Below are 27,983 nucleotides of genomic sequence, written 5' to 3'. Positions count from 1 at the left end.
TTCTTGACACATGATTAATTTTATGAGATAAACTCAATTCTAAAAGAAAAGAAAGTCTTGCCACGCGTATTTATAAATATGTTACAATGATCAATACATATTAATAATGTAAAATGAGACTTACTATTAACCAGGAATGGAGTTGAAAAATAACAGTAATACACAATGTTGAATTGCTAGGTCAATGCAAGTAACAAAGTAGCACTTTTAAAATGAAAATGTACTGAAAACTCTTTGTTAAGGGTTAGCCAGGGTACCCTCGATTCGCTGGATCAGCTGGTTTGCTGTCATAGCTCCTTCCTGAAACCAATATAATATAACAGTCAATTTGTTATTGTTTTGACATATGACATAATGCCCGAAGTCAAACTTACAAAACGGTCGCAAGGCTTTCCATCCTTGAACAGGATGAAAGTTGGCAAGGCCTCGATGCTGTACTTGTTTGCAATTTCAGGATATTTCTCAGTGTCAATCTTCACCACTTGGATACTATCTCCCATGCTAACACTAACTTCGTTAAGTATAGGACCCATAAACTGACATGGGCCACACCTGCAAGTGATATATAATATTAATACACATACATCCCTTCATTTTCAACCTAAGACAAATATAACTTCATTGTCACAATGTGCCAGCATACAGAGTTGTTTACCAGGTTGCATAAAAGTCAACCAACACAGGCTTCTCAGCCTTTTCAAGTAAATCATCCAGGGACGAAAATGTTTGCTTCTTTGCTGCAACCTGACACGTCATCACTCAGCAAGTTAGTATTTTTTTTTCTTTAAAAAGATAATTAAATTAGACAACAACCAGTCACAGAAAAGCATGAAGGCATTCATTGTCATCAAGTCTCAAATTTTCATTTTTCCACTAAGTGATGCCAACAATGTCCATTATTTGTGTTCTACTTTCATACAACAAAAGTCGTTGTACCCCTGGAGTAGGCTAGAAATGAAACCAAAAGTGCTTCTTCTAGCCTCCAACTTTGCGATAACACGTTGTTTGGCATTAGTATCTGTGAAAAGCATACATAACATCTTGTGTATCTATTGTAGGCTGACTTATAATAATCTGATCCTTGTTTGTACTTACAAACCTTGTAGGACAATCATCATCAAGTTACTTACAATAACGCCTAATTCCTTTCTATTGCATCCAAAACCTTATCAAACTAATCATTCTTCTGTGCACAGCATAGAGGTTGCAGTTTGTGTTTTTTGTCACTTGAAATGAAATGAAATCAAATTCCCTAACGTATCTATAAGTGACAAATATTAGAGAGTAAGTATAAGCTATGTTAATAGATACTGAATTATCCCAAAACACTGCACATGTTGATTGATCATCTCTTAACCTAATCCCATTTAATAAGAAAATGTTTAATACTACTTATATAAATCATAAGAAGAAGAAGAAGTTTGCACACACACACTATGGGTATATTGTTTCAAGTAGAGCCAACCCACGACCACCTGTTTAAGTTAAGTTGTGGAGATGAATAAAATCAGAAACCTAGCTAATTGTACGGACGGATAGTAATTTGGTTTCAGTTGAAATGCTAATTAAAGACAGAAGACCTATGGCATAAGGCAAATGAATGAAAAAAGAAGAGAGAGAGAGAGATTACTATGGGAAGCGATGAACGCTTGCTTCGACGATAAGTGAGCGCCGTACGAGGAGTAGGAAGGTGTGGTTGACATTGCAGGGATGATAGATTGGCAAGCTTCGACGATGAGATAGAAGATGAAGTTACCAGCGCCGAATTCCATGTGGGGATAGAGACGACGGCCATCGGATGGAGATGTCTATGAGACAAACGATATGATATGAAATATAATCAATCAATCTATTGCTTTGCTTGTGGGAAACTGCAGCCTTGTGTTGGGTTGGTGTGTTTGGCTGGGCTGGGAAGATTCTATTTTTTTTCAAGTCCTCCACCTTCTCTAACATGTCACTTTCACCTCCGACTATCTCTCTCCTTTACTTTCTTTCCCTACAAATCCACATAATCCTAACTACTTACTAATTACCTCAAATTAACTTTTTTTTGAACGGCTAATTTCTTTAATCCCTGTCGCCTGTAGGACTTGAATCCAAGACCTCCCCCTTTCTAACCTTGGTGTTTTAAAGGTTTTGTCTTTGCCAATGGACCACCACCCCATTGGTATTACCTCAAATTAACTACTTTTCGGTTTTACAACTAAATAAGCAGAGTCGTTCATGAGTTACTCACGATCCACCCTTAAACAAGCTTCAGCTCTTTTTTTTTTTTTTTTTTGAACGGAAAATTTCATTGAAAAAACACGGGCAGACCTCAAATCGAGGGCCACCACAAAAACACAACAACAGAACAGAGGACTACATCAGATACAGAGGATTTTTAGACCATTCCTTCCACTCAAGCCTAGCATACTTTGATCTATTTTTAAGCCATAAGAACGACCAAGACTTAATCAAAGCCACTGTCTCCACCACTTTAGGATTCGCATCTTTAAAAATCTTGGCATTCCTCATGATCCAAATTGCCCAACAGGAAGTGTAGATAATCCCTCTAACCACTTTCTGGGCTCCCTTATCACTAAACTGCTCTTTAAAAAGCTTCAGCTCTTTTATTGAGACTTGGTTATAACCAAGTTTTTATTGTATACATATATATTCAAATATATGAAAATATATATAAAAAATGTTTGAAAAAAATAATTAATAACAAAGGAGCCGGTACTATCTCTATAATTGGAGGAATTAACACTCAATTACCGAAATTAAGTGGGTCCAATCACAACCATTGGAGTATTCAAATGCAGGTCTTATTCGATTCACAGGAATTGTGACAATTAATTGAGGGATTCCGAGAACCCCTAGAAGACATCGCCACAGTGCAAAATGATTATCGGGAAAACAAGAAAAAGGATCGAAAGGCACTACATCTCTTGTATCCAGATGTGAATGAGACCGTGTTTGATCGAATCTCTACGTCCAACACTGTGAAAGAAGCGTGGGATATGCTATTTGATGAAATAACGTGTTTATATCTTTATCAACAATTCGATGTGAATTTTTTTTCCGTGGGGTTGATACTGGTGTACGATCACGATTTGTTTAATTCACGACGTATTTTTTCGTCGTTACATTTCAATGTTCAGAGCCTAGACCGTAGCCAAAATGAACCAAATGCGTGTATACATCATTTTGGTTAATGTTACAACTTTATTTTATGGGTTTTCTTTATCGGTTGTCATAGTGCGTGATACCAATCAAATTCCCACCGACACTAATTTAGTTAAAGCAAGCTGTTCAAATTGTTGTTTCTGCCTTTTACGTTTTAATTCCCAGTCTTCACATAAAACCTCTAATGCTTGGTGCTTATTCTTTGATGAAAACTCAAATCACCCAATTATTATATATATATAACGCCTCTTATTTTCCAACTTAAAAGATATCTACTTGATTTATAATTAACCACTTCACTGCCATTCTGATCGGCAACGATCATTGACTCGTTAAATGTAACATACTTATTCGAACACTTTACAATTACAAAATGATTTCACGTGTATATTGATAACCACATTCCATTTCTCATACCTATTATAGCATCAAGTTTCCCAAGCTACAAATTACAAACGCAGAACAGCAAGTCCTAAAACTAATACAACAAAACAATTGAAGTTCAATTATTATCTGTGTTCGTTCGTGGTACAAAATCACACAACCACCACCTACCCGTCACTGGTTAAAACAAACGCCAACACGACGATTGTAAGGGCAAAAATGACGGTTCCACCAGCAAAAAATCGCATAGCCCTCTCCTTCCCAATTTGATCCTTGGCGGTGGAGTCCACTTGTTTTAAGAGGTCTCGCACTTGGTCCAAGTCTGAATCTTTTGCAGCTTGGTAAAGCTTGCTCTCGATCTTTTCAAGCCTCTTCAGTCTCGACTTTTTGTTGTTGAGTGGCCACAGAAACCCAGTCATCTTCCACAACATGAACCCGACATAGATTGCTACAATGCAGTCTACTGTGTAGTGATGTCTTTCCCGTACTTCTCTCTGGGCACTATGTGCTACAAGCATCCATATAAACACTGAGCTCAAACCTCCGTATGCTTCCTACATTACAACCCATTTAGTTCATATAAGCACACCTTGTTATGCATCGTTCTATTAAAATATACTATACCGTCCAAGCCATGGCTGTAAGGACCGCAACAAGCATGTGCCCACTGTATAGAAGATCATTGCACCCGCCTCCCGCTTTCTTTAGCAAATTAATCCATGCAGCCTCTCCCGAAGGAACGGGTCGGAGGAAATCAGCAAGGAAGCTCATCAACCCCCAATTTGGTCTATATTCATCATCTTGCACAACACCACCATCTGATAAATATATCAACAACTTCTTGTTAACATGTGCATAAAATAAATAAATAGCAAGCAATCTAAGCAAGTTGTATTACACAACATAGCAGTTATGTTCAAAGTGTAAAGTAGATCCAACTACATAAAAGTGACATACATCTTTGAGGACATACCATACACCATATCATGATGAATGACATTTCTTATAGCATTGGAGTCAGAAGCATACGGGACATAAAATTTCTGTGCCCAACGATGTGGATGTTGAGGGACATCAAACCGACTTGCAGCACACCAAGGTCGAGGTGATGGCAGAATTGTAGATGCAAAACTTAGGGCTCGCAAAAGCCGTCCTATTGCCATAGTGAACATGTACCGGGCACCAATCCCAAGACCAGGAGCTTCTATGGAGCCAAACAGCACAGAAAAAGCAAGCATTACAAATAGCATCAGGTAATGATGCAATCCAACGATTCGAGCTCTCAATATATCTACAATCACTTGAGGAAGTTTCTCGTTCAGTCCCAACAGGATCCACTGTCCAGTGTCAGGAAGAGGAGGGGTACTCCTGAAAGAATAGTGAAATCAGATCTATATGTTTGTTTGTTTTCAGTGAGAAATGCAATAACAAGAAAATGTTTCGTTTCAACGACACCTTTCATTTACAATAAGAAGTCAGGAGGCAGTGTTTTATCTTGACTTATGACTAATGTTTGTTTCATGTCTCAATGCAGCAGCTCTTCTTCAAGTATTTGCTCATCCTTTTTTCAAGCAGTGAATTAGCAGAAACTTAACACTTCATATTGATACAAAAAAATACTTTTTGAGCAGCCTAGTTTATTTCAAATCTCAATTAAAAGTTGTTAGCTTCATGTTTTAGACAGACAGATCAATTCCAAATCATTCAAGCAGCTATTACAAAGAAATATTGATACATCCAGTGAAGCAAACTTTAAAGTCATTTTTGTTTAGTTTTAACTCACGCCAGAGGTGTGCAATGCATATGTCTTGTTTTGTTGATTGTATGTTCCATTCCATTAGGTAAACAAATTACAACGTTTTACCAAACAAACAAACAAGCAATTTGATACAATACAATGTATAACTTTAAGTAAATTGGTCTGAAAATATCCTAAACAATGAGAAATAGGATACATTTATAGTTCATAGAACAAGATGTTTGACTATTAATAGAATGTCTAAACATAACTTAATACAGAACCTACCTCCAATTCTACTGAACTAATAACAAGTCAAATTTGTGCATCATCAAGCACTAAATGTGTAGTTATAAAAACTGCCAAATTAAAAGCAGATCTTTAATCACACACATAATAGATCTACAACACTCAAAAATTAATCTAGAACAATCATCAGATCTGAAACTCAAATTGCTATTTCAAGCAACTAAGAAAATCACATTATATGTTAGTACCGGTGCCAGTTGAGGCCGAGAACGGCGGTAACGGAACGAACGGAGATCATTTCATAGAGTAAGGCGCAGAGCATGAAGACCAAAGCAGCCACGAATACTAGAGCTGAACGAAGTTCGGCTGACCAGTGTTTGTAGAAAGGAACACGTGTGATTGCGATTAGTGCGAGTATGATCCATAGTAAAGGCTGGAGTAGCTCGTGCCATGACGGTGACAGGTGCCGGAGATAGTCGACGGCGATGTACGCCACGGCGGCGAGACCTAAACCGCCACCGTCGCCGCCTCGTTTCGGGGTTATTGGCGACCGAGACATGTGTGTTGTTGGTTAACTCATAAATGTTTATTGTTGCACGATATACATACAACATGGACCTTGTATCAGTCCCTTCCTTGATTGGGTAATTTAGTTTATCTGGTGCCGAGAATGCAATAAATTTTAGGCCACAATGAATGAAATTTACTTATTATACAAAAATATATAAAAATACGTCACGCTTACGGTATATATGCATATAATGTATATATATGTGTAGGCTATCGGGGGCAAAAGTGAAAGTGCACAATTTTAACATTATTTTACTAATTTCGTGAAAATAACGTTAAAAGCTGAGGACGGCTAATCATGCATCATGTGGTGGCATTGATAGCTGAAAGACAAAAGGGTACATGCACTAATCAGTTTTTGTCCCGATTGCTGAGTGTTATGTGCCTTATGTCGATGCAAAACTGCTATCGAGCCGGGGGTCTCACTGGAAGCAGTCTCTCTATTCCTACGGGGTAGAGGTAAGGTTGTCTACATCTTACCCTCCTCAGACCCTACCTTTGTTTTGCTATTGGTTGAATTTACTAAGTATGATGATGAGGATGAATTGTTGGTTTTGAAAATTACTAGTAAAATTCACTGTCTTGGTCTTAAAAGGTTAAACTAAACTCAGCATATTTCACCATAAAAATACTAACATAGTATGATGTTAAAAAGAAACTAAACTAATTCAGTGAAAGATTGTAAAATGAGGTATATGGTGATACCCGTTGAATTTTGGTAGGTGTGAGGAATACCTTGTATCATGCAGTTGATGGTTCTCGTTTCACAGAAGGGTGTGCGAATGGATCGGTATACTGTCGATCTAAGTGAATTATTTAGACTCGAATCTCATATTTGATGTAGGTTTGTCTCCGGAGCCCCTGTTTCCAGTTTTTCATTCCTATCATATTGAATATTACTATGCATATGCTTTAACCGGTTTTACGAATTAAATAAAATGATCAAATCTTAATAATCAATAGAAAGTTATCTTCGTCGTTATTTATATTACCATCATTAGTAACGTTCTTCTAACCTATTGCTAATGTCAATTGTTTCATTAGCATAGACACTAATCAATAGGAACACCACCATCATTGATAATACCCATAAGCATTAAACATTAAACACATTTAATTTGTTAACATCCATCAATAGTATCACGGTGTTAAAACAATAAGGGTATGGCTAACTTAAGGTTCAGGATTCTCCTTAGCTCAGAGTTTCTCAGGTAACTACAAACACTAGCAACACCATTTGCTTAACGCATGAGGGGGGTGTATGGTTCTTGAGAGTTAATAAAGTATAGAGAGAATAAGTAGTGAGAGAGTGAATATCTTTCTTTGTTGCATGAAGTTCCCTTATATAGGCAAGGCTTCCCGTCCAAGGGACATCCTTCATACAACTTACCTTCTATATCTGATAAAAGCTTTACCTCATGACGTTCACTTATGCATGTGCCCTTGCCCTCTTGGTATAAGTACCATGTCTTGCAACTATTGAGGGGAGGCGTGTGAGTTCCAATGTTTTCTTTATGTGCATTTAATTTAAGGTCACATCCATTGACTTTTCCAATCTCAGAATTTGTGATGTTACTCTAGTAAGATGTTGTTAAGCTCCAAGCTACAATATCTTGGTTCTAGCTTCTGTTTCCTGCTTGTCACTTCTAGCTTTACTGAGTGGGAGATTCTGCGTACCCACGTCATCACATGGATTTGTTATTGACGTCTAATTCTTTGTCGTCACTTCATCAACCATTAATAACTATCAGCGTCAATAGTAACACACCTAGTTTTGTGTTATTATTATTATTAAGGAACATAGACGTAACGTTGTCTTTCTACTTTCCATCATATCTAGACGTAACATTGTCTTTCTACTTTCCAACATATCAACGAAAACATCTTACTCTAAACACAAGGAACATGATCATTTTTCTTATCATATTCTTTGTCACGTTGAAAGGAATATCCTCTTCGTGCCATTTGTTACCTTGATCATATTCTTACAACTATAACATTTACCTTTGACTTGTCCATTCATTATCTTTTTGGTAATTGCCTTAGAGACCTTAATTTTTTTTTCAGCTCTCTTGGCAAATCCCATCCATTATGAAGTTCAACAGTGCTAACAGTTCATCATATCCGTTTATTATGAGTCATCTGAATTGAATTAATCCAGATCCACAAAAGGTAACGTTTTTAAGTTGATCTTAAGCAACACCATAGACATATACAAAAACATATTTATGTGATGAGAAGGCAAAAGTTATGATTGCAAGAGTGACAATGTTGCTAATGGTCAAACAAAAGCATAAACACCAAGTGCATGTTTCTTTTCTGGTTTTGCCCTTGTTATATTCCAATTTAAAAAAATTCAACTCCCCATGTTATTGTGAGAGGGTAAGGCGATTTAAATGTTTGCTCTTTCTATTTACAACAATATAGGCTCTTTAATGACTAGGATGTGATCTCATACACTTATCGAGCAAATCAACATTCTTATACTCTCTCCCATATGTTTTGATTTCAATTATTTGGAAAGTCAAACTCTCAATACATAGTTTCTCATAAACTAGTGTAAAAAGTTTGTAACACCTCTGTGACAACTCAACAACAACTTTCCAGACCTAAGTGCACCCATTGGGCACCACCTACCAGACTGATGGCGATGTGACTTGAGCGGGTACCCCTTACCCCCACCCAAAAGTTTAAGCGCCCTGGTTCCCTTACACTATGTTTCCAAGTCTCATTTAACAGGGGGGATGGAAAATTTTCTCTCCTAATCTTTTCAATTTGGGAGGATGAATATATGGTCATATTTTCTTCCCTTTCCCTCCTTTTCCCTCCCCTCATATCCTTTAAAAAACTTGGGAACATGGTTTTTTCATATTTTCATCTCTTTTCCTTTCCCTTACCCTGTTAAATGAGACTCGGGAACAGAGTGTTAGTATCTCTCCTATGTTATTGGCAAACACATATAGATTCCAATAACTCCCAAAGGTTGTCCACTTGTCCTATAGTTATCCATTATGCAAGGTAATGGGATAGCCAACATTGCTAATTTACTTTATCATCAAGATCCATCCCCTTGATGTCTTCATTTGTAATATTGGAACAACTACTCTAAGGGTATGGTCATGACCTAAACCACTATTTTCTTATTTTAATTTATTTCTGTGAGAAGAAAAAGGAAATATTAAAAAAGAAAGGAGGCCCATGGTTGTCATGGTTTAATCCATGCCAACCATGGTGGATGAGACAAGGGGGTGGTATAGCAATTCATTAATGGTCCTATGTGGTATTGATGACCCAACTCATGCTCCCCATACCCTTTAGTCTTAGAATATGAAAAACTCACCATATGGACAAAAGATCCATTCTTAATATAATGCCAAAAGGCAGCATAAAAAATAACCATGAAGTGCTACATCCTTCGTTTCCACATGGCAACTCAATTCTCACTATTCTTGGTGATTTCGTTTACAGAGCAATTATTGTAGTTCTTCATCGCCAATAAGTAAATTGCATAAAATTCTTGATATGTTCTAGGTTTACATATCAAACATTATCAAAGATAAAAGTTTGAATTAAAATCGATTGTTAATTAATATGATTCTAAGACAATGCTTGAGGAGATACATTTGGAAAGTGTAATAAGAAGTGGACAGAGTGGTTACAATACCCCATCATGTAAGTATTTGTTTTTTCGTGTGCTAGGCTAGTTTTTTCCGCTTTTTAATAATATGTTGTTGTTCAAAAAACAAATATGATTTTTAAGACAAAGCATTGATACCACTTGTTGCATTGTAAATTCAACTAATACTATATTCTTTAATCAAGGAACAAATGATTATGTTAACATCGAAAGTCTTAGTTTAATCAAACACAAATACTTGTTTGATGGAAACACACGAACAAAGACTTTCCAAATCACAAATTCAGTTTATAACTCTAAATGGTGCATAAATCTAGTTAGGATTCTCTTAACTAGACTCTTTTATCTTTTTTCTGATTGTGTGTTATTCTCACCAACATAAACATTCTCATATGTAGGAAAGTACTTATCGGTATCATACACTTATTCCAACCCATTACCAATATCAACCGTTTCACCAGCATAGGCACTTCCACCAATGATAATATCCTTCAAAATCAAACACTTAATCCATTCACATCCATCAATAGCATCATTTACATGAGCATGGACTCTCTTCACTTTATCAACCATCAATAACAATATGCATTAATAGTAGTAACACACTTAGTTTTGTACTTTCAGTTCTAACAAAAACTCAATATTGTTTTTTTTTTTTTTTTACTTTTCGTCTAAAAGTGAGAAAAATGACTATGACAAGATCAACAAAAACAACTGAATCTAGAGACAAGAAACACGATTATTATCTTGATCATATTCTTTGTCATGTTGAAAGGAATATCCATCCTCTTCGTGCCATTTGTTACTTGGCATATGCCTTTCATCTATTGTCTAAAAAAGTAACCTTGCCCTATACTTTTGCAACTCATACTCGTTTTGATACTAATATTTCCAAAAATTGATAAATGTAGATGCAATCCAAAGGACCTTAATTAGGTCTAAGAAAAAGGAAGGAAGGAGTATCCATCCAATCCAACTAGTTTAATACCCGTCCGTTGGACGGGTTACGTACATTAATGTAATATAACATGAATGAATGAACATAAAGAAATAAACAGAGTCACCACATCCTTTGAGTCACATTCAGCAACAACGGTACCATTTTCAGCGGTAATAACTGCATCTTGTGCATTAGTAGCAACGCTTTTATCATCTATTGATTCTATTCCAATGGGGTCAGGGATAAAGCTGTATACTCAGCCGAGGAAGTAAGTGACTGCAAAACTTTTGGTATATCAACGGAAGAATAGTAATGAATATGTGAGCCTGAACTTGTAGAAGCTTTCATCCTGCATCATATAAAACATTATGATAAGAAACAGAAGCTAGAAGTTAAAAATTATGGTTTTGGAAACATACACTAACAGATGATCACAAGAGCCCAAAAACACTTGCTCATAAGGATCAATCCCGAAAAACTCAGCTCCTCTAAGGGACGTTGTCTTGGTAACAACCGGCCCGATTCTATTAATCGTACACTCTGGACAATACCACTCCCCTTCAGGAATAGACAGTTTCATCATTCCTATACATTGGGAGTGATACGATGACGGGCATCTATCGCAGCAAATTAACGTCCCATCCATGCCACATAGGCGGCATTCATCACCATTACCATCTTCATCAATATCATCACCGCTAGTAGCTTCCGAAACTGTTTTTACAGCTTCTTGATCCTTAGATAAAGAATTCTTAGATGTGCGACCTTTTTTAGGGATACTTTCATCGATTGAAACAGTAACAACTCCATCTGAATCTGGGCCGATTTCGGTTTCCTCTCGATTGTCTGTCTGTCCTTATTTCTGCAGAATTTGATGCATCGTCGCACAACAACTGCAGAATGGCTAACTTGCTACCTGTAGAGAGAGTGTAATAATCTTTTTCCCACACGTTAACATAAAATGCTTTCCATTCCTGCCCTTCTGTGTATCTCATAGTCGTTAGATACTCTACTGTGAGCACTGGCCAAGTTAATGAATCAAGCAAGCTCCAATCCATTATTCTGAACAAAAGAATAGATTTTTCAATATATATGATAACGAATTAATGAAAACAGGAAATAAATACCTGAGGCATTTTGATGCAAGCTCAGACCAGACCCTTCTGAAGACAGAGTTTCCACATGACTCTTCAAAGCGCGAATAAAGGAAACATGAATGGCATCCAACAATGTATTATGAACAGAACTATTAAGAGCACCAAAAAACTCATCAAGTCCAAAACGACTTAAGAACAAACAAACGCTAAACGACCACAGAAAGCTATATACGGATAGAAGGTGTGACACATCCTCCTCGGGAACCCCGATATTTCCAGAAGAAGGTGGCAACTGTGGCGGTTTTGAACCTCCACCAAGTCAACAGACGGCTCGTAATCACTTAAGTCGCTGGATGATTCACTGTCCACCTCAACCCGATCCGCACCAGTAGCAGAACTTTCAACCTTATCAGCATTGGCATCATTATCATTACTCACAATTTCATCCTTATCATCCTCCGCTGATTCAACAGCATCATCATTCCCGACATTTTCAACCTTCTTGGAAAATAACATCCCGTCGAACTGACTCGTTCTTACCATACTTTCTCAATACATACTGATCAAGAGACTTCTTCCGTTTACAAAAAGCACCATCCATTTCATCGTCCCCGACAAGAAGCGCTTTCGCTTCATGCGTTTCCAAATCCTCAAAATCCCCATCTTCGTAAACAACCCTATACAATCCAGTATCATACGAAATAATCTTCCCAAGAAACTCACCACACTCAAACATCTTCTTCACATACCGCTCGATAAGCACAACCGACCTAATGGCTAGAACCGTCTTTCTCGTCGTTTTCTCCGGTTTATCCACATCTTCCCCGTCCTTCCTCTTCCTTTTCCTCCCTTTACGCTTCCCTACCGCAGGCTCCATACCCCCACCCCTTCCGTTCAAAATGGGTTCACTCACTATATATTTATTATTTACTACACAACAAAAAAAAATCTAGAATAGATAAGACTGATGTTCGATATGAATTGAGTAGTGCGAGGTGGCAAGTTCAACAAACTTCCTTATGATGGTCAATATAATCTATGTTTATCTCTAACATATCAAATGGTAAATACGAGTCAAATGAGATAAAGCGTTTAGTTGGACCAATGGTGAGACTTACCGATAAAAAGAGATTCATACCGGTTAACAAAGACTGAGGTGCATTTGCAACACAATCAACAGACGGTGTCCCTTCATAAACAATCACCCGATCTGCTAGGTAAGTTGCCATTATAAAATCATGTTCAACCACAAATGCAGTCTTTTTAGCGTGTAGTATAAATCTCTTTATAACTTTGGAAGCAACAATACGCTGCTCAGAATCAAGATATGCACTTGGTTCATCTATCAGGTAAATATCCGCAGGCTGGAAAACACCACACCAGATCATGACGATGATAAATAACCAACGATTTTTGTTAGTATTAATAAACAACTAACAGAATTAATTAATTACCTTGCCAAGACACAAGCACAAAGCAACTCTTTGCAATTCACCACCAGAAAGATTGACGACTTCTTGATCCGTTAACTGCTCGATTTGAAGAGGCTTCATGACATCAGAAACAATCTGAGGGTGCATATACGAGTCATGAATCTTTTGATGTAACAAATGCCTGACTGAATTAGGGAACTTGGGACTGATCTTTTGAGGTTTGTACGAGATATTAAACTCAGGTATCTCCGTCTCAGAGCCTTCTACGGTATCAGGCTAAGGGTTGCCCAAAGTAGATTATTGATGCAAAAGCCCTACTAAATGACTTTATTTAAAACTAAATTATTATTGAAATAATATAAACTGGTTATCATGTTTGACATACTAGCTAAAAAACTTTAAATTTTTTTGAACATAAAGTGCTTAAGTCAGACAGGTAATAAGTTTATAAAAATTAAAAGGAAACAAATGTTGAAAGTACTTTATATTATTATTTATAAAAGGGGTTCAGGTTTACCAAACCCGACTTGTAGTTCAATCCCTGTTAGCAATGGCTCCGGTCAACCAGATTCAACTCGTAGTGCCATCCATATTATTATTAACAATGGTTCAGAACAACCAAGCCCGTCCCGTTTGGCATTCCAAAATTAACAATTGTCAATACTTTTAAAAAGAAATAATGTCTCACCAGCATACGAATAAACGTGGTCTTTCCTGTTCCATTTTCACCAAGCATTACTATGATCTGAGAGTCCGTGAACTCACCCTCAACCACTTTAAGTTTGAAACCATCTTGTGTTTTAGACATAGTTGGGTACTTATAGTGTGCATATGTTTCAATTTCTTCAGCACTCTCCTGTGGTGTTTCAGCTACCTTTTTCCCCATAGATTAAAAATAACATTTCAAATAAAATTAATGAATACTGCTGGTGAATTAACGACAAGAATGATTAGAAAAAAAAAAGTAAAAAAAATCACCTTAAATGTAAGAAATTCGTTACGAAAACGAAGGTTTTCTGTGGGCACATACCCTTCCAAAAAGATATTAATTCCTTCTCTGACAGAGAAGGGTAGTGTCACAACACCACATGCACCAGGCTTCCCATAGAGACAGCAAATGAAGTCTGATAGGTAATCAAGCACACTCAAATCGTGCTCCACAACAATCACGTAGCTGAAATTAAAATGTCACACCATTAAGCATCTTAACATCCCCATATACAGAGGAGACAATACTTGTGAATGGGTCAATTAAGATTGGGTTCCATCTCAATGACCCATCATCTTGCCATCTCCATAAGGCCAACTTAAAAATTGCAAAACATAAATGGTACAGTAACCTGTTAGGTCTAAGAAAAGATCTGATAACTTGAGCAGCTTTAAGCCTTTGTTTGACATCAAGATAACTTGAGGGCTTATCAAACATATAAATCTCAGCATTCTGTATGGCAACAATGGCAATTGCAAACCTTTGAAGCTCCCCTCCAGACAAATCGCCAACATTACGATCAATAACCTGATTCAGCTCAAGGTCTACACAAAGCTCTGCCTTAACATCTCTCTTATCTTTCTGGTCAAGTACCTGTCCAACATTCCCTTGAACTGCTTTTGGAATGTGATCAACATACTGTGGCTTTGTGATTGCCTATTTTCATAAGAGCTAGAATTACAAATGCCTTGAAATTATATTCAAGAATACGAGTAAAGTAGTTTTGCAACTCAGAACCTTGAAAGTAAGTTAAAATTTCTTGCCAATCTGGAGGGTTCAGGAAAAAAAATTAAGCGTCAACCATAACTACACCACGTAATAAAAAAATGATAGGGGTTCCAAAAGGTTACATTAAAACGGCCCAAATTGGGTTTCAACTTTCCAGCCAAAACTTTGAGAGCTGTAGACTTTCCGATTCCATTTGTTCCAACCAAACCGAGAACTTGCCTAGGCCTCGGGACAGGCAACCTGTGCAATTTGAAGGTGTTGGCCCCATAACGATGAGTTGTATCTTTATCCAAATCTTTTGGTAAATTGATGATCTCAATTGCATTAAAAGGGCATTTCTACATTAACAAAGCAAGAACATCATGCATGCTTGATCTGTGATTACTGTTAGTAAAATACACATGGTACACAAACCTTAACACATATACCACACCCTATGCAAAGCTCCTCAGAGATATACGCTACCTTTGATTGAGAAGTGACCTCAATACATAGCTTACCTGCCCAAAAAGCATCAGCATCAAAAAGTGTCTTTGTACCAATAGATCTTGGATGCATAACCATTGAAAGTAATTAACTGTCATAGTTAACACACTATCCATGTGAGTTAATGATTCTTCAGCTAGAGTCAATTGTTTATGCCACCAAAGGCAAAACGGTGGTGATTGGAAACAACAGGAAAGAATCAGAAGAAATAAAAAATAATAATTTCAGAATAAGAACTCGCTAACCTTGAACTCACGGGAGGAGAACTGAATTAGTGGAAGGCATCCTGGTTTGATGAACTGCACCAACTGATGGAAGTCCAAGAACAGAAAAATTACAGTCATAAGAAACCCTAATTTCAATCTAGATGCTTACCTATCAATTAGATCAAAAAATCAAAAATAAAAACAATAGCATACTATTCTCCAGTCTCCACACAAAGAGCCAAAAGGTTGCTTTATTTGTGGATTACTGAACATGTCATCTCGTTATCGTTTCATATCTGCAATCAACACAAATTGTTAACTAATAAGCTAAAATCAAACACAAAATCATGAATTAAATGAAGAACTTCGAGCTACCTGTGAATAATGAAGAAATTAGGGCAGATCTATGGACAAAATGAAACTCAGAATCGCCGACATCATCTCCGAGATTGCTAAACGATCCAATCTATAAGCCGCCATTGTTGTTGGGATGATTGTTGTTAACGGTCCATCGAGATGTATTCTGGAAGAGCATGAGGAATTGTGAATGAGAAGTATACGGAGTGGTAATAACTGTGTGCAATGAGAACGTGTTCTTGAAAACCGCACAGGTACATGAACGTGAAGACCCTTTTGTTAACTGCAGTGGAACCGACACAAACTCCCTAAAAGAAGTTATTTTTGTAAGTTTAAAGGGCTGAGATTTAATCTCAGCAAGATCGAATGGTGAATATTGATTTCAAAGGTAACTTCCACTTCATGGGTTCCATATATATATATATAATTATATGTATGGTGAAGTGGGAGATTAGGTAATTATTGAGGGACTGATATTGTAAACGACAGACAGACACACTTCAATTTGATGAATCGATCAATCGATCTCCTTCCTTCATCTCCCCGTAAAGAAATATAAAATTCAACGCTCCTCTCATCTCATCTCATCTCATCTCATCTGGATCCAATCAAACACAACACCAATTCCACTTCCCCATTCATAAAATTCAACAAAACATCAATCCCCCCAAAAAGACCAAACCCTAACTTGTAAATTATGGTCTTCCTCCTCATCCCCATTGAAACAGTAAAAATTCCCTACGCATTCGGACCATAAATAAATGGCTTCTTCTAAGTTTATGTCTTCTTCCACTTCCATAAATTCGGATCTTATCAGACGTAATTCTTCTTCCACAAATAACATGACCGTTGACGGCCACCAACCACCTGCGGCAGATACCCCCGGTTTGTTTTCGCTTATACATACATGCTTTTCATGCTGCTGAAATACCCTCCCTCCCTCCCTGTATTACATAATTAAGTTTCTATGCGTCTTTCAATTTTTATAATTGCTTAATTGATTTAGAAAAAAAAAAAAAAACAAATCATGTTAATGGTTACTACTATTTTAATGTTGGGTAAGAAAGAAGCCCATTTGATCATATTTTTCAACCTTGTAGTAGTCATACTCTTTGGAAATATAGGTAGTTCAGTTGACGGGTAATCTTCGTTTTAAGAAGTGAGAGGCACGAGGTCTAAAATCGAGGCGCAAGGAGATTATATAAATTTTTTATATATGTCCCATAGCATCCCTTATCCAAATTAGTACAACACTTTGATGTATAAAAACAACGTAAAACACCCAAGTACCCAGGCGCTCTTACATAAATCCCAGCGTGTAATTTTGTAATTGAGATGAGCTAGAGGAGTGTTAATGTTTTGTAACATGGAATGCAGCAGCGGCTTCATCGAAGAGTGTGGACGATGTTTGGAAGGAGTTTGTGGCGGGGCGTAGTCTTAAGCAGGAAGTGCCGGATGAGATGATGACGCTCGAGGATTTCTTGGCCAAGGCAGGTGCAGTTGAGGAAGAAGATGTTAAAATTCCACCTCCACGTTTACCGAGTGGATCGATTTTCGGTTTTGATAATCATCCGCCAAACGTCAATGTGGATGGGTTTGGTATTGGAGCGGAAGAGGTAGGAGGGAGAGGGAAAAGAAGAGCAATCTTGGAGACGTTAGATAAGGCTGCTCAGCAGAGGCAAAGAAGGATGATTAAGAATCGCGAGTCGGCTGCAAGGTCTAGAGAACGCAAACAGGTAATGAATTCTCTCTTGTTCTAAATAGGGTGTCAAGTTTTTATGATTCTTATGGGGTGCTTGTTCAGGCATACCAAGCTGAATTGGAATCTTTAGCAGTGAAATTGGAAGAAGAGAACGAGACATTAATGAAAGTAAAGGTGCATATATATCTTGAATTGTGTTTTTTTTTCTTTTCATATTAAAGCAGCTGTGTAGTGTTAATTAATTTGAAAAATTGTTGCTTCTGAGTCGTTCGTTACTTTAAAAGTTATTACTAGCTTACTCGTGGTAATTTTCTTTTTTCAGACGGAGCAGGCTAGAAAAAGGTATAAGCAGGTATGTAATTAATTTTACTCCCTTTACGCATTAGAAAGCCTTAGTATTGAATTATATTCTGTTCCTTAGACATGCTTGTTGTTTCTAACTTCAAATATATAGAACTCATTCATCAAATAAGGAAGTGTATAATTATGCAACAGTTATTAGGCATGGGAGTGTCATAATACATGGATTTTAGGTGTTACGCAGCTTATTATTGCGTGAATCGTCGTCACATTGATTAAAGATCTAACTATGCCAATACTCTTTCCTCAAATCTCCCGTTCTTATACTTGATATATAATTACTTAACTAAGGACCCTCGTTTTACTCATATCATTGACTAAGGTGATCCACTATCACAGAATGAGTAAGCAAATACATGTACATATAGTTTTAGTTTGTGCCTTAAGAGAGAACTTTCATTACATGAAGAATTGTGCTTTCATTGTGTCTAGTTTGTGATTTTGACCTATTTGTGTGAACAATATATATTTCAAATATTGCATTGAAACAATTATCGTGTTATATAAAATAATATTAAGAGTTAACTGCCATTTTCGTCCCTGTGGTTTGGTCACTTTGGCCATTTCAGTCCATTTTTCAAAAATGCGCCATTTTCCTCCCCGACGTTCTGGAAAGGTGCCATTTCAGTCCAAAAATCATAACCCAGTTAAGTCGGTTAGTAAATAAGGACTGATTGTGTAAATTTGTAACATAAAGGACCATTTAAGTAAATATTAAACGCCACCACCACTAGCCCTGCCACCACCACCACTCCGCTGCCACCACCACCACCACCGCCACCACCGCCACCACAGCCCTGCCACCACCACCACTCCGCTGCCAGCACCACCACCGCCACCGCCACCACAGCCCTGCCACCACCACCACCACTCCGCTGCCACCACCACCACTGCCATCACCACCACCACACACTCTCTCTCTACTCTCTCTCTCTATGCTCTGCAATCACCACCACCATCACCTTTACCCCTCTACTCCGGTGACCGGAGTAAATCCGACCATCTTTCCGACACCCCACACCCCCACGTGTTAATCTTCTGTTTCTGTCGATCTGGGTCGAATTGAACGGACATCTGAAGTTCCTTAGATCCCCACAAACATTTTACACCCCTCACAATGCTCAAACACATCGATTTTAGCCGGAACCGAACCTGCAACTTCGCCGGAATCTTCACAATGGCCGGAATCAGTCAACACGTCGTTCCAGCCGTTAACGGTTCGTTTTTCTTGTTCCGGTTCATTCGTTTATACTTGTACAATGTTTGCACCAGGTTAATTGGAATATAACCTGATTTTGGTCGTTAATTTGAGCCGTTGACTTTCCTGTTTGACCTTCAGTTGACCGCTTTGGGGGAGATGACACTGTTGACATCTGTGAGAGTGGTGGTGGCAGGGCTGTGGTGGTGCGGTGATGAACGACAAATTCATCATCATCATCGCTTCTATTAATATTTGAAGGAAGCAACAATAACAGCAGCAACAACATTATCAGCAACAACATTATCATCAACAAAATTGGTGGTGGCGGTGGCAGCGGAGTGGTGGTGGTGGTGGCAGCGGAGTGGTGGTGGTGGTGGTGGCAGCGGAGTGGTGGTGGTGGCGGTGGTGGTGGTGGCAGCGGAGTGGTGGTGGTGGTGGTGGTGGCGGTGGCAGCGGAGTGGTGGTGGTGGCGGTGGTGGTGGTGGCAGCGGAGTGGTGGTGGTGGCAGGGCTAGTGGTGGTGGTGTTACAAATTTACACAATCAGTCCTTTATGTTACAAATTTACACAATCAGTCCTTATTTACTAACCGACTTAACTGGGTTATGATTTTTGGACTGAAATGGCACCTTTCCAGAACGTCGGGGAGGAAAATGGCGCATTTTTGAAAAATGGACTGAAATGGCCAAAGTGACCAAACCACAGGGACGAAAATGGCAGTTAACTCTAATATTAAATAGTAAAGATATGGTAATTTTGGAAACACTAAATGGAAAACCAATCTTGAAAGCCATGAAAGTGTCTAGCTTCTACACTTGAGATTATGGTTATGTTTGAGTACACATTACATAGGTGTGATTTCGTTTGTTTTTTTAACCTCTCTGTTTCATGATAATTAAAATGTGTGAGATACCTTTGAGTGAGGGCAAAGTAAAAGTAGAATTTTGTGGTAGAAAGAAAAAATGATTTTGAGATCTGCGATTAACATTGTTTTGTGTGTGTTATGCAGCTGATGGACAACATAATTCCAGTTACAGAGAAACAAAAACCAAGACGATATGTGCTCAGGAAAGTCCGATCCATGGAGTGGTAATTATCAGGTAAAACACAAGAGAAATCAAAGTTCCATCACGTGCAAACACAAACAGTTAAGAACCAACTAATGATGTGTGCGTTGCAGGAAGGAAGGAAGATGAGATATAGATGCATGTTGCAAAGGGAATGTGATATGTAGCCTGTGCTTCGCTAAAAGTTAGTGGCCTGTTTGGACCCGATGCGCAACGAATAGTCTCTGGATGCTGAAAGAAAGACCACATTTTTGTTGAAAATGCTTGTTTTATATTATGAAACATAGAAGAAGCTGAATGAATGGAGTTGTTAATTTGTTTTCTTGGTAGATTCATTTTTAGAGCGAATGAAGCCAAAAAAGACAACGATTAGAGACATAAGTAGCGTTGATCCAGCTATTATAGTAGTAGTAGTGGAAGAAGAAGAACTCTTTTCTGTTTCCGCTGCCTTTTCTTGTTGGCTTTCGGGTTTCGGGTCTTGCTGGCTTTTGGGTTTTGGGTCTTGCTGCTTTCTTTCTTCTTCATTTTTATCTTGTTGACTTTTGGGTTTCTGGTCTTGCTGCTTTATTTCTTCGTCTGCATTCTGATTTTCCGCTTGTTTTCCTGCCGATGGGACCCCCTTGCCAGGAACAGGAGTAGGATGTTTGAGTTCTTGAATCCCGTCACCAGCGACCACCCCTTTTACCAATTTCGGCATCCGAATAGTGAGCCTTGATTGGTCTTGGTCAAACCTGGCCTTGACTTTATCCAAAGCCACCCCCTCTGGGATTATGAAGGTTTTCTGGAATCCCCTAATGTTGGGCTTTTCACCACTTATTGTCATTCTACTCCCATCCTCATTTATCTCAATCTTTATGTCCTTTCTTTCATAGCCACCTGACCAACCATGCATTCAAATAACATATTATACAAAGGAAGAAAGCAAAAAAAGAAAGTTAGTTTAAAAAATAACCTAACCTTTTTTAAGGTCGGACGTGAGGATAAACATGGAATCTGTCTGGTGAGAGGCGAAAACGACGACTTGTTCATTTTTGGAAATGGAGAGATCAACTTCATTTGGGAGTTTTAAATCCAGTTTGAAATCCATTTTTCAAGATCAAGGTAGTGATGGCCTGGTAGGTATATAGCCAGCCAGCCAGCCAGGAATAGGATGATTACAATAACAAGTTTGTTTATGTTGAGGGAGCAAAGATAAGAATATATCCATTGCTTCTACTTTTTTCTTCATTTGCTTTGGCGGGAAGCTATGCCCCTTACAAATCACAATAAATAAAAAAGCATGCGTTTTTACTAATATTGCTAATGTTGAAATTTAGGCTGATATTTAAGGACAAAGTCATGGATTGTTTTTGGTGGTCAAATGAACATATTTAGAAGTAGAAAAAAAAAAGAAGAAGAAAAACACCGGGCTAGAATGGGCTGAAACCTAAAAACAAGACGTTATTGTCTTGACCCTTATTAAATAAAATTTATAAGCGTTCGATACAATGACCCAGGATCCGAAGTAAAAGTGAATTTAAGGACATTATGGCCTTAAAGCACAGGAGTCGCGAATTCCTAAGGCCGTGGGGTATGGGGCGGGAGTTTGGGCGTGGGTTGGGGGAAAACGCCCAAGTCACCACCCCGGGTGGGCTTAGGTTGTGGCGTGGCCCCTTGGGGCTTGGCTTTCAAGCCGGGCGTGGGGCGGTATGGCGAAGCGAGCTGGCTTATTCTCATTGGGTCACCCGCCACGTCAGGCGGGTGTTTTAAATTTTGAAATTTAAAATTCAAACTGGTCCCCCCATCCCCCCATCTTCTATAACCGCCACCCGGGTCACCAAAGGCCCTATATATTGCAACCCCAACCCCACCGGTCCCTAGAGATGGGCATTTTCGGGTATTTTTATAACCCGGAACCGGTTCCAACCCGGAACCGGGTATGGGTACAAGTGAATGGAACCGGGTGGTTAGTGGAACCGGGTCCGGGTATAACCCGGGTACACGTCATTTTTTTTAGAACCGGTAGAACCGGGTTCGGGTACTATAGAACCGGGTCCGGGTACTGTGCAGAACCGGTTACGGGTACTGACCAGAACCGGTTCCTCTGCGTATTTCAGAAAAAGTGGCTGACGGCTACTGTTGCGGCTATGCGATAATGTTCCCACCACAAATGGAGCATTTGAACCTTTTGGAACATTATTGACGGATGGGGAGTTTGTGCTTTTAGAGTTCTTGGAAGCCATTAGAAATTTGTAAAGAAGGTGAAGAAATAGATAAAAGAAGAAGATGAGTTGTGAAAAAAAAAAGTGTGTTATTTATAGTATAACCGGTTCCAACGGTCATAAAGGAACCGGTTCCAACGGTCAGAATTGCATTTAATGAGTTACCATATTTCCAAGGAACCGGGTACAACGGTCTGATCCGCATAAGAATCGGTTCCAACGGTAACATACCGGGTACAGATAGGAACCGGGTACGAGTAGGAACCGGGTACGGGTAGAAACCGGGTACGGATAGGAACCGGGTACGGTTGACTTTTTTTAGAAAAAATGGGAACCGGGTAGTACCCGTCGGGTTTTTTAAACCTGGGACCGGTTCCTCTGAGCATCGGGTAGGAACCGGAACCGGGTCCGGGCCGGGTCCACTGGAATCGGGTAGGAACCGGTTTTTATGCCCATCTCTACCGGTCCCCCATCTCACGAACCAAAAACCCCACCGGCTACACCAACTGTCTTGAACCCGCTACCCCGCTGGTCCCCCCATCCCACGAACCCAAAAAGAAATGGCATCCTGGACCCGTCAAGAAGAAATGACACTCGTAACTAGCGTCGCGGACGCTATGAAGGGGCGGCCACCGGGCCAATCAAAATATTGGGCGGAAGCATTCGTGGCCTACCGACAAAACGTCGGTAACGACCGCCACAACCTCAACGCGTGCCAACATAAATGGCGCGAGCTACGGCCCAAGCTCGAGCGTTTCAAGGCTTACTACGATGCGGTTCCCGGTGGCGAGTTAAGCCACGAGGATCGGGTGGCGGTGGCGAACTGATGTCTGTCGTTAAGGACATGCAAAAACCTATTTAAACTATTAGTATAGAATAAGCAGGGTATCGAACCAAGGGAGGACTGTGGAAAGTGTCGTAGTGAAAAGGGTTGATTAACTATTACGGAATGGGAAAAACAGTTTGTTTGATTGTGAGAAATAGCTAAATTAACGAATAAAATTTGTTTTTTAAATCAATGAGAGAAAATATGGTTCCTCCAGATTTCAGGTTTTGCAATTAACTTCAACTATGTGTATAATCGTTACCTACATAGACATAGGTGTTAATTTTGATTCATTAATTGTGATAACCAACGACTAAGTACTCCGGTCAATACATGACGGGAGGTTATCGAATGATTATCAATTACAATTACAAACCCTAACCCCATGTCAAATATATCCCAATTACTAGAACTCTCGGGAACTGAATGCTTAGAAATTAAGGTTTAAATAAACGTAATTGTTTACAATCAAGAAATCAAATCAAAGGTGAAAAGCATCGAGTGCTTAGATCACCTAATCAAAACGATTGTCACAAACACATAGTTTCGTCTAACTTACAAAACCCTCCATCCGGAGGAAACCACTAGGACTAGCCGCTCATTGGTAAGATTGATCTTCTGTCTCTGTTTGCGTGCCCCCTTCTCTTGCCGGCTACTGCCGTCGAGATGATGATGAATTGATTTGATGTTGAATGACCTTTTTGATCCCAAAATTCACGTGATGTTGTGATGGATCTTAATGTTGGCGGCCCATTATATGCTAGCCCATCCACGTGACTTGTTATGTTTTGAAAACAAAACAAAGCCCAATGTTGTCTACTCTTGTCTGCCATCAAGAAGTTGATTTATATCATGGTCCAATCAAAAAAATCACATTCCCTGTATGCGTGTAAGTTCAAGCCGCCTCACATGATCATGGCCCAAATTTGTCCCTCATATCCACGTGACTTATGATGATGATGGATTTTATATATTGGTCCAATAAAAACAATCCTTTCAATTAATTCCTCAAAACCTTTGTATATCTCTCATTCACGTGACTTGGTGCCAAAAAGTCTTCCACCCCATGTGAGTCCAAAAGTCTTGCTTGTGATTATGATGTTATGTTGACTTGATTCTTGAAAAGATCTTCACTGTTGCCGCTAATAATGATATTCGGTCTTTTTTTCTTGTTCCCAGCCAGCGCATGTGATGCCCTATGATAGAATAATTATTTTTTCTTTGGTATTCATACCGTAAGCTACGCATGCAAAGCGTAAGCTACGGGTTATAACTTCTGTTTACTTACTTTATTACTCGAGCCAACCGTAAGTTACGATGATATTCAGTAACCTACGTTTCAATTTTGCTGAACCATACTTTCACTTCACTTCAACTTACACAACTTGACATTTAATACCCTTGCACTTCACTCTTGGTCGTCTCTCGCATTTCCAAACTATTTTTCAAACCAAAACAACTCCTCGGCCAATGTACATTACTTGATTTATCATCCTTGAGTGTTTCACACCATCACCGAGCCTTTAACTTTACCGATTTATGCGATTAACCTGTATAACTACAAACTGTCGTAGTTATCATACTCGCGACACGTAATCACTTAAAACACAATAAATTACGTAATTTAACACACTTAACGCTCGTGCTTTGCACTCTCCATCACATCCCCACACTTACCTTTGATTGTCCTCAAGCAAACCGTTACGAACATTACTCACCTTATTAACAAATCACCTTCAAATCCCTTACCGAATTCACAATTTAAGATCCCAAGTCATACCTATCCCATAGACTGACACAATCGAGGTTGACAATCTGACAAGTAAGTGATACGCATTTAAAACAATTCAAGACTTGCCTACCTAAAACTAACATGCTTATATTACTACACACATGCCACACGCCCCTCACAATGATCACTCCTCTCGGTTTAATCAAGACTAGCGTGTAATGCGCTAGCATATAATTCACTCAAAACCAAATATGCTACTTTGCAATCATAAGCTTGTATAGCAATCATACCTCCACTATATCAAATAACGTAACACATATCAAAAGTACCTTTGGGTTTTTGGGTTAAAGGTAAAGGTAGGGAAATGTTTTTTTGGATTTTTATGTTTATATGGCGAACACAAAAGATTACCAAACCATGACAACTTTATTCACAATAACACCAACACTTTGGGTTATTTTCGACCCATTTATTTATCACGAACATAACAATGTTTTTTTTTTCTTTTTCTTTCTTTTCTCTTTTTTTTCCTTTGCCTTTTTTTTTCTTTTCAACAAATATATAACACACATTTGTCATTCATGGTTGGTAATCAAACGGGTTAAACGAGGTGTAACAAATGACAGGTATAAGGCTCAACATGGTTAACTAAGGTGGGTGGATAAACAATCAACAAATAACACAATGGAAGGGATCCTAATGCCTTTATCATCTATGTGTATACGCTAAGCACAGTCTCGGCACGTATCAAACCATACAAGTTCTAACACAAAGCAACATATGGCCTACTCTCAACAAATGAACAATTATTCCCAATTCATCTAACAACTAGTAGGCTCAAATATCTCACCGAACAAAAGGAATATGGGTTGCCGACACGTAGCATGTGTAATTCCTAAAGCATGTCACCCCTAGTTAGGCATCTCTTCTCACTATTTTATAAAAACCTGTCAGAAATACTCTCATGAAACTTAAAGGGACAACCATGACTAGGGATCTAAGTTAGTTTAATATCGGTAGAAACCCTTTAGCAATTGAAAATATTGGTTTTCATGTAGTTCAAGCATACTTGAGAAACAAAAATTTTCAAATTTTTTCAATTTTCACCAATTTCAACCAATTCAAGCATTTGAGATCAACAATCTTACCAACCCTCTCTCGAGTTACCGCATCCCCACACTTGGGATACATTGTCCCCAATGTATGGTGCAATTTATAATCATAACCCGAGAGATACCAACCGCAAACCATGAACGGCTAACAACTAGACGACTCAACATAAAGAAACCACTCCCAACACAAAGACTCACACCACCAAAAACACGAAAACAAATAAAACACAAGATAGAGAGACACATGGACCTGATCAGTAAATCAGCAGTGTCGGTAGTGATGCAGCTGCTGTGTTGGACAGAGACGCAAACTTCTCTTGGATTCTCTGATATCTCATCGGGGATGTTGCCAAACATCCCCACACTTGAATCGTTACATCTGCGGGAATTAAACGTAGTAACCTGCCAAAACAGAACCAAAACCAAAACAAAACAAAAGAACAAATACAATACAATACTCTACATCCTCGGGCTGCCTCCCGAGAGCGCTAAGTTTAAAGGTCTTCAGCCAGACCGTACCTGATATGCGCTATGGTGGTCTCAATGCACACTTACCCCTTGCATTTCCCATGAATGCACGGTACCTGACATCACTGATCCAGCAGGGTCTAATTTTGATCAAGATGTCCACTGAAGCACTGCAATCCGGCCTCAATCCACACTTTCCTACCGAGTTCCCAACATACACTCGATAGTTTACTCTCCATAAGCGTTTCTTTTTATTCAATATCAGCAGATAAGTTGGATTATTGCACAACCACTTTATGATGATCCGTCCGATATCCTTCACTGTCACCTTCCTCATCTCTATATGTGCATCCCCACACTTATTTTGTGGAATGTCTTCTTTCACCTCATCACCTTCTACAATTTTCTCCACATCTGACTGTTCAACAATTGGGGGAATCACCGGTGTGGTATTAACCTCCACAACCTCATCCCTTACTTGAGAAAGAGACATCTGTAGAGACACCCATCTATCCCTGGCTTGGCGTTTTTCCATTGGAGTCATTCTTGGCCCATCATCCTTCACTTCAGCCATCAAAAGGTTATACTTAGTAATCCACATCTCCAACTGGTCCTCTCTTGACAAGTCAGGTTTCGCCAATTGCTCTTCAATGTATGCCAGCTCTCTTTGTCTTCTATATTCCATAAGACTTCTAAATTCGGGTGATTGATAGTAACTATCTGACTGGGGTGCACATTCAGACTCACCCTGATCAACTGTATACTGGGTATGATAGGCATCCTGATAGTGTACCGGATGGTCTTCATAAGAAAACTGAGAGTATTCATTATAACAATGGTCATACTCCTCTTGGTAACTCACGCTTTGTACCATCCCCAGATCATAGCTACTCTCATACCATGTCTGCTCATCATAACAGTAATTTGTATCTGATTGGTAATCATATGCAACTCGCTGCGAATCAGAATAAGAATAGTATGGGTGGACATCATCATCAGAATAAAAATCCAACTCATCTGCTCTCCTTTGTTCGTCCTCACACATTTTCCGGAACACAGGACAGTCGTCACGCGTGTGACATGGACTACCACAACCTCGGCATGACCAGTAAGCACTTTCCATAATAAGATCTGCAATAAATCTGCACAGACAAAACTAGTATACCCAAGGTAAAAGCAAACAGTGGAATATGTGACGAATAAGATACTATTTTTAGATTTTTTTTTTTTTGAATTTTTTTTTTATCTATTTTACTAAAAACTTAACACTAAACACTTTGCGCACGCCTCCCCGGCAACGGCGCCATTTTGATGTCTGTCGTTAAGGACA

General features: G+C 38.8%; 6 protein-coding genes across 7 annotated transcripts; 1 reads left to right on the top strand and 5 right to left on the bottom strand.

The window, feature by feature from the left end:
• Nucleotides 1-40: 40 nt before the first annotated feature.
• LOC110889065 (thioredoxin Y1, chloroplastic) lies at nt 41-1,993 on the bottom strand. The gene is made up of 4 exons (XM_022136565.2): nt 1,631-1,993; nt 656-744; nt 375-552; nt 41-300 (listed from the first exon to the last, which is right to left on the bottom strand). The coding sequence occupies exons 1-4, from the start codon at nt 1,793-1,795 to the stop codon at nt 238-240; spliced, it is 495 nt and encodes a 164-aa protein (XP_021992257.1). The 5' UTR covers nt 1,796-1,993; the 3' UTR covers nt 41-237.
• Nucleotides 1,994-3,537: 1,544 nt separating this feature from the next.
• On the bottom strand, nt 3,538-6,179 carry LOC110889064. Its single transcript, XM_022136563.2, has 4 exons — nt 5,791-6,179; nt 4,529-4,923; nt 4,180-4,373; nt 3,538-4,109 (listed from the first exon to the last, which is right to left on the bottom strand). The coding sequence occupies exons 1-4, from the start codon at nt 6,099-6,101 to the stop codon at nt 3,723-3,725; spliced, it is 1,287 nt and encodes a 428-aa protein (XP_021992255.1). The 5' UTR covers nt 6,102-6,179; the 3' UTR covers nt 3,538-3,722.
• A 4,732-nt stretch (nt 6,180-10,911) lies between these two features.
• LOC110889066 (DDT domain-containing protein PTM-like) lies at nt 10,912-11,531 on the bottom strand. Its single transcript, XM_035979341.1, has 2 exons — nt 11,109-11,531; nt 10,912-11,038 (listed from the first exon to the last, which is right to left on the bottom strand). Exons 1-2 carry the CDS (start codon nt 11,333-11,335, stop codon nt 10,912-10,914), a joined length of 354 nt encoding a protein of 117 aa, XP_035835234.1. The 5' UTR covers nt 11,336-11,531.
• Nucleotides 11,532-12,790: 1,259 nt separating this feature from the next.
• LOC110891543 (ABC transporter E family member 2) lies at nt 12,791-15,500 on the bottom strand. The gene is made up of 7 exons (XM_035979340.1): nt 15,351-15,500; nt 15,059-15,274; nt 14,560-14,864; nt 14,198-14,393; nt 13,908-14,093; nt 13,241-13,495; nt 12,791-13,150 (listed from the first exon to the last, which is right to left on the bottom strand). Exons 1-7 carry the CDS (start codon nt 15,498-15,500, stop codon nt 12,791-12,793), a joined length of 1,668 nt encoding a protein of 555 aa, XP_035835233.1.
• A 946-nt stretch (nt 15,501-16,446) lies between these two features.
• LOC110889069 (G-box-binding factor 4) lies at nt 16,447-20,754 on the top strand. Of its 2 annotated transcripts, none has more exons than XM_022136568.2 (6): nt 16,447-16,870; nt 17,363-17,721; nt 17,790-17,861; nt 18,010-18,039; nt 20,257-20,347; nt 20,432-20,754. In XM_022136568.2, the coding sequence occupies exons 1-5, from the start codon at nt 16,747-16,749 to the stop codon at nt 20,338-20,340; spliced, it is 669 nt and encodes a 222-aa protein (XP_021992260.1). In that variant the 5' UTR covers nt 16,447-16,746; the 3' UTR covers nt 20,341-20,347; nt 20,432-20,754. The 2 variants fall into 2 exon arrangements, with proteins under 2 accessions (XP_021992260.1, XP_021992259.1); XM_022136567.2 differs by having other exon boundaries at nt 20,428-20,754.
• On the bottom strand, nt 20,443-21,551 carry LOC110889068. The gene is made up of 2 exons (XM_022136566.2): nt 21,272-21,551; nt 20,443-21,190 (listed from the first exon to the last, which is right to left on the bottom strand). Exons 1-2 carry the CDS (start codon nt 21,399-21,401, stop codon nt 20,625-20,627), a joined length of 696 nt encoding a protein of 231 aa, XP_021992258.1. The 5' UTR covers nt 21,402-21,551; the 3' UTR covers nt 20,443-20,624.
• Nucleotides 21,552-27,983: the final 6,432 nt, after the last annotated feature.

The sequence above is a fragment of the Helianthus annuus genome, chromosome 11 (genome assembly GCF_002127325.2).
Source record: "Helianthus annuus cultivar XRQ/B chromosome 11, HanXRQr2.0-SUNRISE, whole genome shotgun sequence".
Lineage (NCBI taxonomy): Eukaryota > Viridiplantae > Streptophyta > Magnoliopsida > Asterales > Asteraceae > Helianthus > Helianthus annuus.
The sequence above is the reverse complement of the archived record's forward strand: the minus strand, read 5'-3'. Positions and strand labels throughout refer to the sequence as shown.